The sequence below is a fragment of the Trichosurus vulpecula genome, chromosome 2 (assembly GCF_011100635.1).
Source record: "Trichosurus vulpecula isolate mTriVul1 chromosome 2, mTriVul1.pri, whole genome shotgun sequence".
NCBI lineage: Eukaryota > Metazoa > Chordata > Mammalia > Diprotodontia > Phalangeridae > Trichosurus > Trichosurus vulpecula.
In genome coordinates, this window is record NC_050574.1 from 330,574,038 (window position 1) to 330,588,949 (window position 14,912).

The 14,912-nt window shown below is 39.3% G+C and overlaps 1 protein-coding gene across 1 annotated transcript; it reads right to left on the minus strand.

The window, feature by feature from the left end:
* Window positions 1-10,658: 10,658 nt before the first annotated feature.
* On the minus strand, window positions 10,659-11,349 carry CLDN8 (claudin 8). Its single transcript, XM_036747649.1, has one exon. The coding sequence runs from the start codon at window positions 11,334-11,336 to the stop codon at window positions 10,659-10,661; it is 678 nt and encodes a 225-aa protein (XP_036603544.1). The 5' UTR covers window positions 11,337-11,349.
* Between the last annotated feature and the right edge of the window lie 3,563 nt (window positions 11,350-14,912).

Sequence of the window (14,912 nt, forward strand, 5' to 3'; positions counted from 1 at the left end):
TAGATAGATTGATAGGTAAATAGATAGATGATAGATAGATGATAGACAATAGATAGGTGATAGATGATAGATAGATGATAGATAGATAGACAGATAGATAGATAGATAGATAGATAGATGATAGATAGATGATAGACAGATAGATAGATGATAGACAGATAGATAGATATAGACATATATCATCTTGTTTGATCTTCATAATAGCCCTGGGACATAGGTGCTGCTATTATCTCCATTTTATAGATGACTGAACTGAGGCAGACAGAGGTTCAGTGACTTGCCCAGGATGACACAGCTAGTAAGTGTCTGAGGCCTGATTTGAACTCAGGTCTTCCTGACTCCCAGTTCAGCACTGTAACTACTGCACCACCTATTGTTGTTCAGTCATTTTCAGTCTTGTCTGACTCTTTGCGCCCGCATTTGGGGTTTTCTTGGCAGAGACACTAAAATACTTTGCCATTTCCTCCTCCAGCTCATTTTATAGATAAGGAAACTGAGGCAAACAGAAGTTAAGTGACTTGCCCAAGGTCGTACAGCTTGTATAGCGTCTGAGACCAGATCTGAATTCAGGAAGCCCTGTGCCCTATTCACTGAGCTGCCTGGGTGCTTCGGTTAGAACTGAACCTGGTCAATTCTTGTCATTTAAAGGAAAAAGGCGTCACACCCTAGCCAATACATGCTGTGTCTGTTGCACGATGACCTCTTCCTCCCAGGATCCCTTGACTTTGTGATCTGTGATGGCTTAGGTATCAGTGGATAATTCCCCAAACAGGAGATGGACAGGCACCTGATAACGACCCTAAGTGGGGAATGAAGACACAGGGTTTCAACACAATAAACATCATGAATTAACAAAAACATGTCAATCATGTTGAATACAAGGGGTGTCGCAACAGGGACCAAGCAGTGAAGCATGCATGACTGACCACAGTAAACAGTATGAGCACAGAAGATGACGAACAGGGCAAGGCACACAAACAGTTTGGTGGCTTTGGTCAAGGGGAGGTCCTCGGCACCTACCCGGCTACCTATTACCAACAGGAAAAAGGAACAATTGAAATGACAAAATTTTTAAAGAGCAGATTTTACTAAAAGACCAAAAAGTAAACAATTTGAAAACTTAACCCCAAAAGAAGAAAATCCCAAATTTTGGAAATTAAAAATGAGAAACTGAAAATCATTAAAGATACAAAATAAATTCAGAACATCGTCAGGAGGAACTATGCATAAATGTATGCTATTTGTGGTCATAAGATAAATGGATGATTTTTACAGGTAAACAATTAATGAAATGCTTTGTAAAAAAGCACCAGGATTAGATAAATTCACAAGTGAATTCCTCTAAACCCTCAAAGCCAAATAATCTCAATACTACATAGCTCATTTGTAATAATAATAATAATAATAGTAATACCTAGCATTTTACTTTGTTCTATAAATAATTTTTACAAATATGATCTTATTTTATCCCAACAATAACCCTAAGAGATAGTTCCTATCATTATTTCCATTTTACAGATGAGAAAACTGAGGCACAGAAAGGTTAAGTGACTTGCCCAGGAACGCACAGATCATAAATGCCTAAGGCTGAATTTGAACTCAGATCTTCTAGACTCCAGGTCTGTGTGCCATGCAGCTGCCTTTATGAAAATAGAAACAGTATGCTACCTACTTCTTTTTATGAAGCAAATATATTTTGATCTCCAAAAATGGCAAATATGAGATAGAACACTATAAGCTAAAATGTATATTCTTCGATGGATCGGCTGTCTCAGCAACATAACTAGAATTTCCTACCCTAAGCAGATTGAACCTCCTCCACGCTTTCCATCCTAGGTGACTTTTGTCTGTTATCTATCCTTAAATATTCCATAGGATTAATCTAATGTTTGTTGTTGTGGTGGTGGTGGTTCAGTCGTTTCAGTCGTGTCTGACTCTTCTTGACTCCATTTGGGGTTTTCTTGGTAAAGACACTAGAGTGGTTTGCCATTTTCTTCTCACGCTCATTTTCAGATGAGGAAACTGAGGCAAACAGGGTGAAATGACTTGTCCAGGGTCACACAGCTAGAGTGTCTGAGGCCAGATTTGAACTCAGGGAGATGAGTCTGCCTGACTCCAGGCCCAGTCCTCTATCCACTGTGTCACCTGGGGGCCTTAATCAAATGCAATGATGTCCTTTTTCTGACTCTTGATATTCAAGGGTACCAGTATGGCACTCAGGTCGTCTATCTTTCATTCTCCATTCTTGCTATGTGACCATCCCAAACGTTCTTCTGATCATTCCCATCCTCAATGATGTCACATCTATTTTTTTTTTGGCTTTCAGGTCCTTTTGGATGGTATATTGCAACCTGCTCAGCCTTACCTCGTGTCTCTACGTCACCCTTTGGGTCACCTGAAATTTTGATTCTTGCCTCTTCAGTGTATTTCTTGTTTTGGCTCAAATTATTTCACCTTCTTGTCAGAGAAAATATTAGGAATTTCTAACCCTAAACCAGACAATTGTTAGAGATACAATCTCTATTCCAGACAGATGGCTTAAAAAGAAAAGATTTTTTAATCTTAGCCTGGGAGCATTCTGCTTGGTTTTTCTTAGTGGTTTGTTGGCTTATAATGGAAGAGTGACAACCTCTCCATATCAGGGAAAGGCTTTCTAGCCACTACTCCCTAACCTACTAGAGCTAGAAAGGTAGCTGAGAAGCTGGTATCAGAGAGTGATGCTCAGTATTCAGGAGGGATGTCCTACCTGTCAGGGTGCCGGTCCAGGGAAAGTAAGTCGATGACATCACCAGAAGACAGTGATGGTCTTTTGGTGTTGGAGTTACATGTTGCCCCTCCACATGTGTCTCCTGGCCAGATGTGTTGCCTACATGTATGCTTTTGATAAATGATATTTATTAACGCCCTCTCTTTCCTGCTGATGATGTACATATATATGTGTGTGTGTGTATATATATATATATATATATATATATATATATATATATATATATATATACTTACAATAGGTTTATGGAGCGAATGTTCTTTTTTTAAAAATAGATTTTTATTGATATTTTTGTTTTTACATTCCATATATTCCTCCCAGTAATTTCCCTTCCCCCTCCTATAGAGCTATCCATCATAACAGAGACTTTTTTTTATAAGAGGAGAAAAAGGGGGAAAAATCAGTATTACCAAGCAACACATCCAAAAAAATCTGGTTTTACATGCAATGTTCCACCTCTGGGGACTTCCATCTCTGCCAAAAAGCAGGGAGAGATGCATTCTCAAATTTCTTTTGGGGGGCTATCTGGTCTTTATATATTTCCAACAATTAGTTTTAATTGTTTTGTGGTAGTTTTCCCCATTTATATTATTATAGTCACCGAGTATATTTGATTTCCTGGTTCTACTTATTACACTTTGTATAAGTGTTTCTATGTTACTCTATACATCCTGTTTACCATTTCTTACAGCACAGTAATATTCCATGACTTTTGTTTGCCACAATTTGTTTAGTCATTGCCCAGACAACCGTCATCTACTTTGCTTCCACTGAAAAAGTGTTTCTGGGGAGAATGTTCTATTGTTATTTTTCTGACTATGGTATTCATTAAATGCCTTTGCTTTGAATTAATCATGTCCTCCAGCTGAACAGAAAAAGGCAAAGAAACCAGTGGGGGCTTGTGAGCTATGCTTTAGAGTAGATGAAGACCCAAAGATTACCTTGTCACATGTGAGAGCGATATTTCCCAGGTACATAGAAAACATTTGGACATTAAGCCACCAACACATATGAGACCTATACTATAGACGACTATAAATTAATTTAAAAGAAATAAAGAAAAAAAATTAATGACTAGAATGCTTTCTCCTGATTGGAGCTTAGTGCAACTAGTATAGGAAAAATGTCAACATTTCCCAAATTGCTTTATAGATTTAATGGGCAACTTCACAGTGAGGTGTTTCACAGACTTATAATTGAGTCAGGAAATATTAGAACTAAAAGTCACTTCTGATGTCATCTTAATCCTACCCTTTCTTCTTCTAGATGAGAAAATGAAGGCCTACATAGGTGAAATGAATATTCAAGGTCATGTAGGTAGAAATTAACCAAGATAGAATTTGAACCTAGGTCCACTGACTGAAAAGTATCATGGTACGTTAGAAAGAACATTGGACCTGAGGTCAGGAGATATCCGGATCTCACTCTGGTTCTGATTCTAGATGTGATTCTCATGTACAATGAGGTGACCATGGGCAAATCATCTAGTCTTTGAACCTCAGATTCCTCTTATGTAGAATGGAGACATTAATAGCACCTCCTTCATGGTGTTATCATGAGACATCAATGAAGTCAAGCAATTCACAAGCACCAGCTTATTTTCATTCTGTATGTCTTCATTTTTAGATATGTTTCTTCTATGCAACAAATTGTAGGATTGTGTTTTCTTACCATTACCTTATCATTCAATTTCATCTTGTTTGATTGGTTAATTCATTTATAAGTAAGGCTGTGATTGTTAGGTTTGTGTTTTCCTCCATTTATTTCTTCTATATTGATTGTACTTCTTCCTCTTTTAGGTCAATACTTTATCTCTACCATTAACTTTGCTTACACTAACTTAATCCCACCAGCTCTCTCCCACGCATCTGACCCTTGCTCCTCTTTATCTACCCAACTCCCTAAATTGCTTGTTTCTCTTTCTGTATATGTATTATATATGTATTTGTGTAGATGTGCGTGCATGTAGGTAGATATGTATGTGTAGGTATGTATGTGTATATGCAGGTATACATGTGTATATGTAGGTAAGCAGGTGTCTATGTGTGTATGTAGCCATATAGATGTGTATGTATGTAGCTGTATATGAGTGTATGTAGGTGTGTACATATGCAGGTGGATATAGGCATGTATGTTTATGTGTGCATATACTGTGTAAGCATGCATATGTATGTGTGTATGTATATATGTATGTATGTATATGTCTCTGCCTGAGTATATACGTAGGTATGTTTATAGGTATGTATTGCAAAGATAAGTATTTTTTTGTCTTTTTTCTTTAATTGGCCAATAGACAAGTCAAGAGGCACTATTTTGCTTCCTATAGAGGAGAACCAGAGCCATGATGAGTAAGGTGAGACCCAGGTACATATGTAGGTTGTGTATATGTATGTAGGAATATATGTAGGTATGTATGTCTCACTCTTCTTGATCCTTCCCCATGCAGTTAAGTGTGTGTTTCAAAATACTTTCCCCCTTTTCCCTCAAGCAATCTTTTAAATTAGATTCTTGCATGGTACTCTTTTTTTTTTTTTTTAAAAATGGTCATTTATTTGTCTCCCACCTTATTTCTATCCCCTTTTAGTCTGTTATGAATTCTCTTCTCCCATTCACAGGCTATACTCACATCTTTCTTCTTCAGGGTCTCTGTGTTGCTTGGGTGAGGCAGAGCTTCTCAAGCACTATTTTAAAACTGCATGTTTTATCCTATTTCTATATTAGTACATGTACAGATCTAACCCCATTATCCCCTCCAAATGTTGCTAATTTCATTAATGTTTTTGTTTGGGTGGGGCCTTCTTCTGATGTGCCTTACTCCTAAAAATATCAATTCAGAAGAAAGCAATAATTTATGGTTGGAAGTAATTCTGTGTCCTGAATCATGAGACTTACTCCTTCTCCCCATCTTTCTGCTCAGTCAGGGACTTCTCAGAGAACTTTTGCACCTCCCAGGCCCTCTCACCCTGGCAATGCCTCCATTCTTTTGGTCCTCAGCTCTGATTGGAGTTCCTTCCTGGGACCACCATTGTGGAAGTGTTGTAAAGGCAATCAGTGAATGGGAAGATCTTCCCTGCCCATTGAGTGGGCTTTGGGGGTGGGGCTCTCAGGGTCCTGGGGGGAGGGGCTAGGACTGGAGCCAATGGAAGCCTGTGGTAGGAGGAGCTTGCCAAAGGGTTGGAGCAAAACTAAGAGGCAGTTGGTGAGAGCAGTTGAGAGCTGAAGGAGAGATGAAGCAGTCAGCTAGCTGGAACACAGCTTGGAGATTGCGCGGAAGCGGCGGAAGCAGTAGTGACGGTGGCAGGGGTTACAAAAAACCGGGACTGACCCTTGTGGAGACCAGAGAGTGCTGAACAGGGGCTTGAGGCCAGTGGGTGGTCTTCTTGCTGGAGGGCCCTGGCATTGGAGGGGGAAGCACCAGTATGGCTTGACTTGCTGCCATAATGTTTTTCTGTGGCCTTCTGGTCACTAGTGTGAGATGGGCATACTGGTTTTGGAAGGTTCTTGCCAGGATGTCGAATTGGGGACACTGGTCCATGGGTCTGCTACTTTTCAGTTTCAATAAATGCTTTAACTCCTCTGCCTTCTACTTAAAGAATTCCTTATATCCTGCGATTCTGGACAATTCAGGCATATTCATGGTTTGAAGTCATGAATTCTGCCTTACTGGTATAAGTGGCCATGTCATCCACATTCACTTCTAACCCATCTCAGGCCCCTGACTCTCAGGACTACTTGTTCACCTAACACCTTGCCCCCTTGAGGATACCTTTCCCCTGTCTCCTCTCCCACTTTTCCACTTCCTTTTATGTATTCTTTCCCCTTACTAGAATGTAAACTGCTTGAGGACAGATTGTATTTTCAGCACTTGGCACTGTGCCTGGCACACAGTAAACTTAATAAATGCTTTATCTACTTTACTGTGTTAATTCCTTCCTTCTACAGCAAGGATATCCTATATCTGGATCTGTATCCCTATTATTACCACCTTGGCTTCTGTCCACCGTAATGCTAACTCTTGCTTGGAGAAGATGGTCTATATTTTGCCCCTTCTGCACAGATGAAAAAAGGCCCCAGTCACTCACCACAGACATATTTAGTTGTGCTGGAGCCAATTTGAACCTGCTCAGTAGAGCTAATTATTAAATTTTCAGCAAGAGCGTTTATACTACAAATGAGAAATGCTACAGTGCTACAAATGAGGGCTTGATTTATTGCTTTGTTGATTGTCTAGACTTAAGAAAGTGATGGAAAAATATTAATAATGCAGATTAAACTTAAAAGTGTGTCATGGGTTCATCATTATTTTCAGAGATCCTCTTGTTAAACATTTACCAGCACACCACTGGATACACCTTCTTACTTCCCACTCAAGGGAAGGAAGCTACTTTTTCTTCTCCTCTTCCAGTGCTAAACTTACCTTCCATCTCACACCCACCTCTCTCATTCCCTTTCCTCCTGTCTTACTATTCGGTCCCCTCCCTACCCCTAGACTTTCCCCTCTTTGTTCACTTCCAGGATGAATCAAATGAGATAACACACATCATCATCATCATCATTATCATCATCATCGTCATCATCATCTCTAGCTCCCCTCTTTCTCCTTGAGCGACTCTTCTCTTCTTGCTTGAGTGACTTCTCACTATTGCCTCCCCCCACCCAAAAGATATTGATATTCTTAATAAGATAAAATTGAATTAGGTCACTTGTTAGAACCAAGATGGAACTTGAATAATAATGAAAGAAGCTACATTTCCATAAACATTTATAATATTTATAAAGCATATCAATCAAATACATACATAACCACATGCTATACTGTGAGTGTTTATGTTCACATTTACCACGAATTACCAAATGACAGAGAGGACAATGGTCTTTTTGCATTTAGTAGGATTTAGCAACAGCCAAATAAAAATGAGGCAAAAGTTTAAAAATATGCATTTGTACAAAAGTGAAATGGCTACTTCAAGCCAGCGTGGTATCCACTGGAATGAAAGGTTTGCAGAGAAATTCATAACAATAAAAAGTGAAGTTCGTTTGGCACTTTACGTTCTTCAGAAATCCACATTGTTAAATGTCCAGTGCCTGAGAAAACAGTTATTAAAACATCAACATATATAAATCCCTGTGTTTAACATATCCTTCTTGTTCATTTATAAAAATTTAGGTGAGGACAATGCACTTTCCCAAAGGGTTCAAGTCTCCTAGACAATAATTTTATCTTACGGCCAGGTGTGCCCTATCATGTTCAGTTCTAGAAACCACATATAAGTAAAGACATCGATAAATTTAGGAGCATCCAAAGGAGTGGGACCAATACATTAAAGGACCTCAAGGTCATGTTACACGAAGATCAGTCAAATCCATTGGGGATATTTAGCATGGAGAATACATAGGGGGAACTGAATACCTGCCTTCAAGTAACAGAAAGGTTGTAACATGGAAGAAAGTTTTTTTTTTTTGCTTCATCTAACCACAATAAGATTAGAAGTTACAGAGAATCACATTTTATTTCAATGTAAAGTTAAATATCCCCTCTGGGGCTATTTCCCCAAATCACATTTATACTGAGGGGCCAGGCTCCCTGAAGACCCTGTTACTCAAGAATCTAGGTGGTGAGGTTTTAATACCCTCATTCGTGAGCCCCCATTACTGTGCTTCCAATCAATAATCAATCAGTCGACTCCATTAAATTTTAGATAATGGATTTACTAAAACGGGCAGTTGATTCAAAACATTTCTTCCCCTCCTACTGCCAAAGTATACTCTGTAGCATTCTCTCCACAAATTTATAAAAATTCCGTAAGGAGAGTGGACACTAACTTAAGTTACACATGTAAATAATACTTGTGGCAAAGGGGTACCTCCAAATTCCTGTCCCTAGAAGTCCTAGGTTTCTTTTGGGGAGCCTCATGAAGTTTGCTGCATGGCAGGACATTGGTGATGGATGAGTTACTTTGCTGCTCAGTTGGGCTGGTTCCTTTCAAGGAATGACCTGTTTGTTGGACAGGTGGATCGAAGACTAGGCTGAGCCACTCTGCTACTGCTGGCCCAGGCTGCTATGCTGTGGCTGGTACTCTCTCCCCTGCTTATTCTTGAGCTTTGGAGGGAAGAGAAAGTGCCAGCTGCCTCCTTGCAAATCTCTTCAGACCTTGCAGTACCCACAAGGTTGCTCCCTGAGCATATCCATCTCATAGTTGCTGCTCAGTCACTTAATAAGGGGAGAGAGCACAAAGGAGACCGAAGCAGTCGTGTACTCACAGTGACCTTTGGCACTGTGGGAGACAAGGCAGGCCCTTCCCCGACCTGGTTCTGGGGAGGCAATTCAAAGCAGTCCTATCTCCTCAAAGTGCAGAGTGATGAAGGGATGCGTAGCTCGTTTTGGATACCCTCTCAGTTCTAGCTCAGCAAGTCCTGAGTAATCAATTCTAGCTCCACAGCTAGAAGACTTTTTATCATCATAGAGTGTTGTTCAGTCATTTTCAGTTGTATCCAACTCTTCGTGACCCCGTTTGGGGTGTCCTTGGCAAAGACACTGGAGCGGTTTGTCACTTCTTTCTCATCACAGTACCAGCTCCTCATTTACCCCTGACCAGAAACCAGCTCCCCCCAAGTTTCCACACAGTTGCTTGGACTGAAATCAGGCAGAGAATATCTGTACATGTCTTTGACTGGTCCCCCCATGAAGAAAAGAAAAGCTTCAATAACAAGAGCTATTCAAACAAGTAAAAGGGTGCTATGAAAGACAGTGGTTCCCCTCTCACTGGAAGCCCCTAAAGGCTGTATCATTACTTCTTGGGAGAGGATGTATTCAGATATGCTTTGGCCTAGGATCTCTGAAATCTCTACTAACTCTGAAATTTCAAAGTTGCCTGCACCCAAAAGTGGTATTCTTTGGCTTAAAAGATGTTAGCATACAAGATACAACTTAGCATAAAACAATAACCCTATGGAGGAAGTGTATAAGGCATTAAGAATTTCTAAGTCCTTGATTGAAAAAAAAGGTAATATTATAAAGCCATTACTTTCCTTTATGCTACTGATCAAACCATTTCAGCTTTCATTTTAATTTCAGTGCATTCATCTATAAAAGTTTTAAACAATAGATACTAACCTTCCTCAATCTTACCCTCTATTTTTCTGAAAATTGAGTTTTATTTATTCACAGTCATGAATTAATAGTTTATTTTCAATGGAACAATAAAAGAATTTCCTTACATGAGATATATTATGCTCACCTACTCATAAAAACACTGCATCATAATTAAGTCAGAACCTCTATCTTACCCTCTGTTTCTCTGAAAATTGAGTTTTATTTATTCATACCGATGAATTAGTATTTTATTTTCAATAGAAAAATGACAAAATTTTCCTACTTACATGAGATATGCTATGGTCACCTACTCATAAAACACTACATCATAATTAAGTCAAAACTTAGATCTTACCCTCTATTTCTCTGATAATTGAGTTTTATTTATTCACACTGATGAACTAATATTTTATTTTCAATATAACAATAACAGAATTTTCCTAATTATGTGAGCTATATTATGCTCACATACTCATAAAGCACAACATCATAATTAAGTCAGAACCAAAATAATGTAATCTTGAACAAACTTATTTGAAATAACTGAAAAAAGTAGAATGCTTTAAGCTTTTTAAAAACAAGCTACTATATTGAAGAGTATGTCTACTTTGAAATAACTTACTTCAGTCTATCACCATTAGGCTAGCAAAAGCAGTCTGATGCTAGGCTTGTGAAATTAACATTTGGTAGTAAAGAATAACAGATAAATGCTCCTTTTGATTCTATTTATCGTTCCAAGTAGACAGTCCTGTCCATTCACAGCATTGACAAGTCAAACCAAAATAAAATCATAAGCAATTAGACATACTGACTTTTGGAGTGCGTGCTTGGTGTTTTCTTCCCTGAGTGATAACTTTTGTGGGTTGTATGATAAGATGGTATCGAGTATCTGTAGCGATCGCTTTTCTCCTTACAACAAAAAACACAGCAGAACATTGTCCCTCCAGCAACGAGGAGCAGTGCTGTGACCCAGCCTATGTAGATGGCTTCTCCTAATTCTCGTTTTTGAGCCACATTCACTATTGGATTGTAGAAATCTCTGATGATCGCATTGGCAACCCAGCACACCGGGACCAGAACGACAATCCCTGTGAGGATGAAGAGGATTCCAGCTGTCAGCAAAATAAAACCCTTGACTTGTTCATTGTTCCCAGTGCATACGACACATTTCATTCCAAGGATGGCAATCATGAAAGCGAGAAAGGAGAGCACAGAGGCTGTACACATCAATCCCCTGGAGGCCTGCAGGTCTGGAGTGAGAGCCAGCAGGGAGTCATAGATTTTGCATTGCATCCTGATGTTGGCATGTCTCATGCAACTCATCCACAGGCCTTCCCAGAGGTTTTCAAAAACTATAATGTTGCTTCCAATGAAGGCGGAAACTCTCCACTGGGGCATGATAGTGACGGCCACTGTCCCCACCATTCCGACTCCTCCTAGTATTAGTCCAGCTATTTGCAGACCATAGTAAGCCATTTTGTCTGGAAATGTGTATACCTGTATCAGACCAGGAGAAATTAAATAAATGAAGCAGGTCAGTAGGCATGCAATACTGAGCAGCTAATGTTTTCTTGTGTTAATGTCCTCAGGAGCCCAATGTTTTTTTTTTTTTTCAGATAGGTTCTGCTCGGCTACTTTCAACTAAGTTAAATCCAGTGTTGGCTGGCTGGGGTACCTTTACTGACTGGAACATGTGAACTCACCAATCCGGTGTGTCTACTTTCTTGTCCAATAAGAAGGGGACAGAGGCACTGGTGTATTTAAATTGTTCATTCTTTGTGCTTCACTTTTTTTTTTTCTAAAAAGGCAAACAGCATGTTTGCAAACAGCATTCACAACTGTGAATGTCTGTGCAAATCTATAAATGTATCAATCCCCTGTAGAAAGAAGTACATCTCATACAGGTAATGGTGAAACTTTTAGAATTGTAAAATAATGAAGGCCATCGAACAGTTAGAGTCTGTTGGGTCCAAGCTTGGGCTGGAACACTGGACCCTCTCCTCACTTAAGGGGCTCTTTCCTTCTGGATCTACACAAACTCTTTGGATTAGATTTAGTCCTGTGGAAGTCTGGACTTCTAAAAACCGTCAGACTTCTTTTCTCACACTCTGGTTTATTACCCTCCTGAGCTATTGCTGGGTAGTGGGGGTGGGGAAATACTTAAAGCTTAGGTTTGGCCCATGTCTATAATTGTTATTTGGTTGTGTCTGACTCTTTGTGACCCCATTTGGGGTTTTCTTGGCAAAGATACTGGAGTGGTTTGCCATTTCCTTCACCAGCTCATTTTACAGATGAGGAAACTGAGGCAAACAGGATTAAGTGATTTGCCCAGGGTCACACAGTAAGTATCTGAGTTCACATTTGAACTCAGGTCTTCCTGCCTCCAGACCCAGCACTCTATCCACTGTACCACCTAGCCTTTTGGCCCATACCTAGGATCTCCCTATAGGAAGGAATAGAAAAGTATTCAAAGTACAATGTAAATCTAATATTGGGGGTAGGGCGAGGAAGGAAGGAAATAAATACTTATACAGCACCTACTATGTGCGGGGCACTGTGCTAAGCACTTCACAAATGTCATGTCATTTGACCCTCACAATAACCCCGGTATAGGACGGGTATTCATTAAAATACATGAAACCTACAAACGTGTATTAACAGAAAGAAAGAAAACAAGATTCAATAACCTAGAACTACTGTTATAAAATGTAAATTCCTTGGGATTATTTTATTCAAATTTCTATCCCTAGGGTCCAGCATACTTTGCACATAGTTGGAACTTAATAAATACTTGTTGATTGATGGCTTGCTATACTAAGTACACATTGTCAGAAAAAATATATAAATTAACAAACAATTAGCTTAGTAAAATAAGTAGTAGTAATAAGTACTGTTATGGTCTCTAGGAGGCTAAGACTTAAACTTCTGAATACAAGTTTCTGGAACTGCTGAAAAACCACTACACATTTCACCTCACTTCTGCACTGTCTCTCTCAATCTCCATTATCTTCTGACCAACCAGGCCAGAGGTTGAATTCATGTTGCAGCTGGTAGTCATCTTCTCTAAGAGTGCTGGATTAGTCTCTGGGGACTCCTCCCAAAGTTCAGCCAGGACCTAATGAGGACCCAGGATCTCCAAACCCCTTGAACTTACATTTCCTCTAATCCTGGACATATGCATCTTGGAAATCATGGTTTGGTCACTTACACTAAGGAAAGAGCAATCACCGAAGAGTCGGCCCAAAACCCAGGCTCAGGCTCAGGCATTCCTAATTAGGATATATGCTTAGTTACCCTGTGATAGCAGTTCAATATCTCTGCTGGAGTCAGAGGACGTGCCCTTCCCCTACCCCTCACAGGAGTACTACTTGCCACATGGAGATTTGAGGAAGAACAGAGACAGGAGCAGAATCACTTCCTTTTTTAAAGATACAAAATCATTGGTTTCTCCCCATTGGCCAATAAGGTATGCTTTGCCACCATTTTCAAAATGCCCTAGTCCTTCCCAAAGCCACATACAGGGAACAGGAAGCTGCTGAAAGATTTAAAATCCCCAAGTACCTAAAAGCTGTAGTAAAAACTCCAGTTGTCTGGAAGCAGGCAAAACAGCTTTTCCATGCCCAGTTACACGTACAATAAAATATCTACTTTAGGCATCTGCTTGGACTGTCAGAGTGCCAAAGTGAAAGGAGAGAAGGGGAGAGACAGGTCACTTTTACCTGGGAAACAACATTCTTTGAGATTCATTTGACTCAAGGGACTGATAGAATTTGACTGCAACTTCAAAGCAAGCACTCTCTGGCATGAAATTGAGGAATGGGTAATGCAAAAAAGGAAAAAAAGGTAAAACAAAAACAAAAAGCAAAAGTTGGTCTTATCACATACAGAACAAGTATGGTTGCCCAGCACCTTAAGGGAAGGCCTCTACTTTCCTAACCCTTAACTGCTCTTCTTCTCTACCATTTATATATATATATATATATATATATATATATATATATATATATGTATATATATATATACATATATATATACACATATATATACATATATGTGTGTGTGTGTATACATTTATATATATATGTATATATATAAATCGATTCTCTATTTACTTCTTCTAGATATTCTTACATGTGAACATGTATCCTCCACTAGAAGACAATCTCCTTACGTGTAGGGATCATCTCATTCTTTGCATTTGCATCCCCAGGGCCTAGCACAGTGATTGGCACATAGTAGGTACTTAATAAAAGCTTGTAGGTTGATTGATTCTTTCCTTTGTTTGACTGACTGATTGATTCTTTCCTCCCAACCATGAAGAGGAATGCACATATCTCGGACTCTCTTTAAGCAAATTCGATATATTATAAGGTGGATTTAACAAAAAGATAAATTAGGATTACTTGAAATAGAAAGCATGAATTGATGTGTGACAAATTCATTTATAGGGAACATGTCAAAAAGCACATGGGTTGCATGAAGCAATTTTTAGATAAATGGAAAGGGGGAGGGGCAAATACATTGCTCAGTGAGCGCGTAGCAAGTCAGTTAAAAGTTATTTTCAGGTACATCAGGGATGAGCTAGAGCCAGCTCCTCTGGGCTTGTTAAATTTTCAGTGTAAACATTTATACCTCAGAAGTTGGCAAACAAAACAAAGCAGGACTTGATTTATTGTTTTATTGTCTGTCCTAGATTGAAGAAACTTATTAATGTTAAAGTTAATAATGCAGTTATATCATACATACATTTTCCCCCCAGAGAACTGGTTTTTTTTTAACATCTACTAGCACACCCCTGGGTCTATTCCTAACAGATTTTGTGGTCTGGGCTTATACCCTAGATGGCTGAGCAGGGGGAATTGGCATTTTCATGTTACCTTGGGGATCCAGTGTATATCGGTGGTTGTAGGAAAAAGGAAAGAAACACTTTGAAGTGGGTGTTTGTCCTTTGTCCTCACAGAAGACTAATGACATCAGGTGGGTGATGTCTTGATTTGTGAATGAATTGGATTTAAGTGAGGCAGGGTTGTACAAAGTGATCAGCCTCACTCT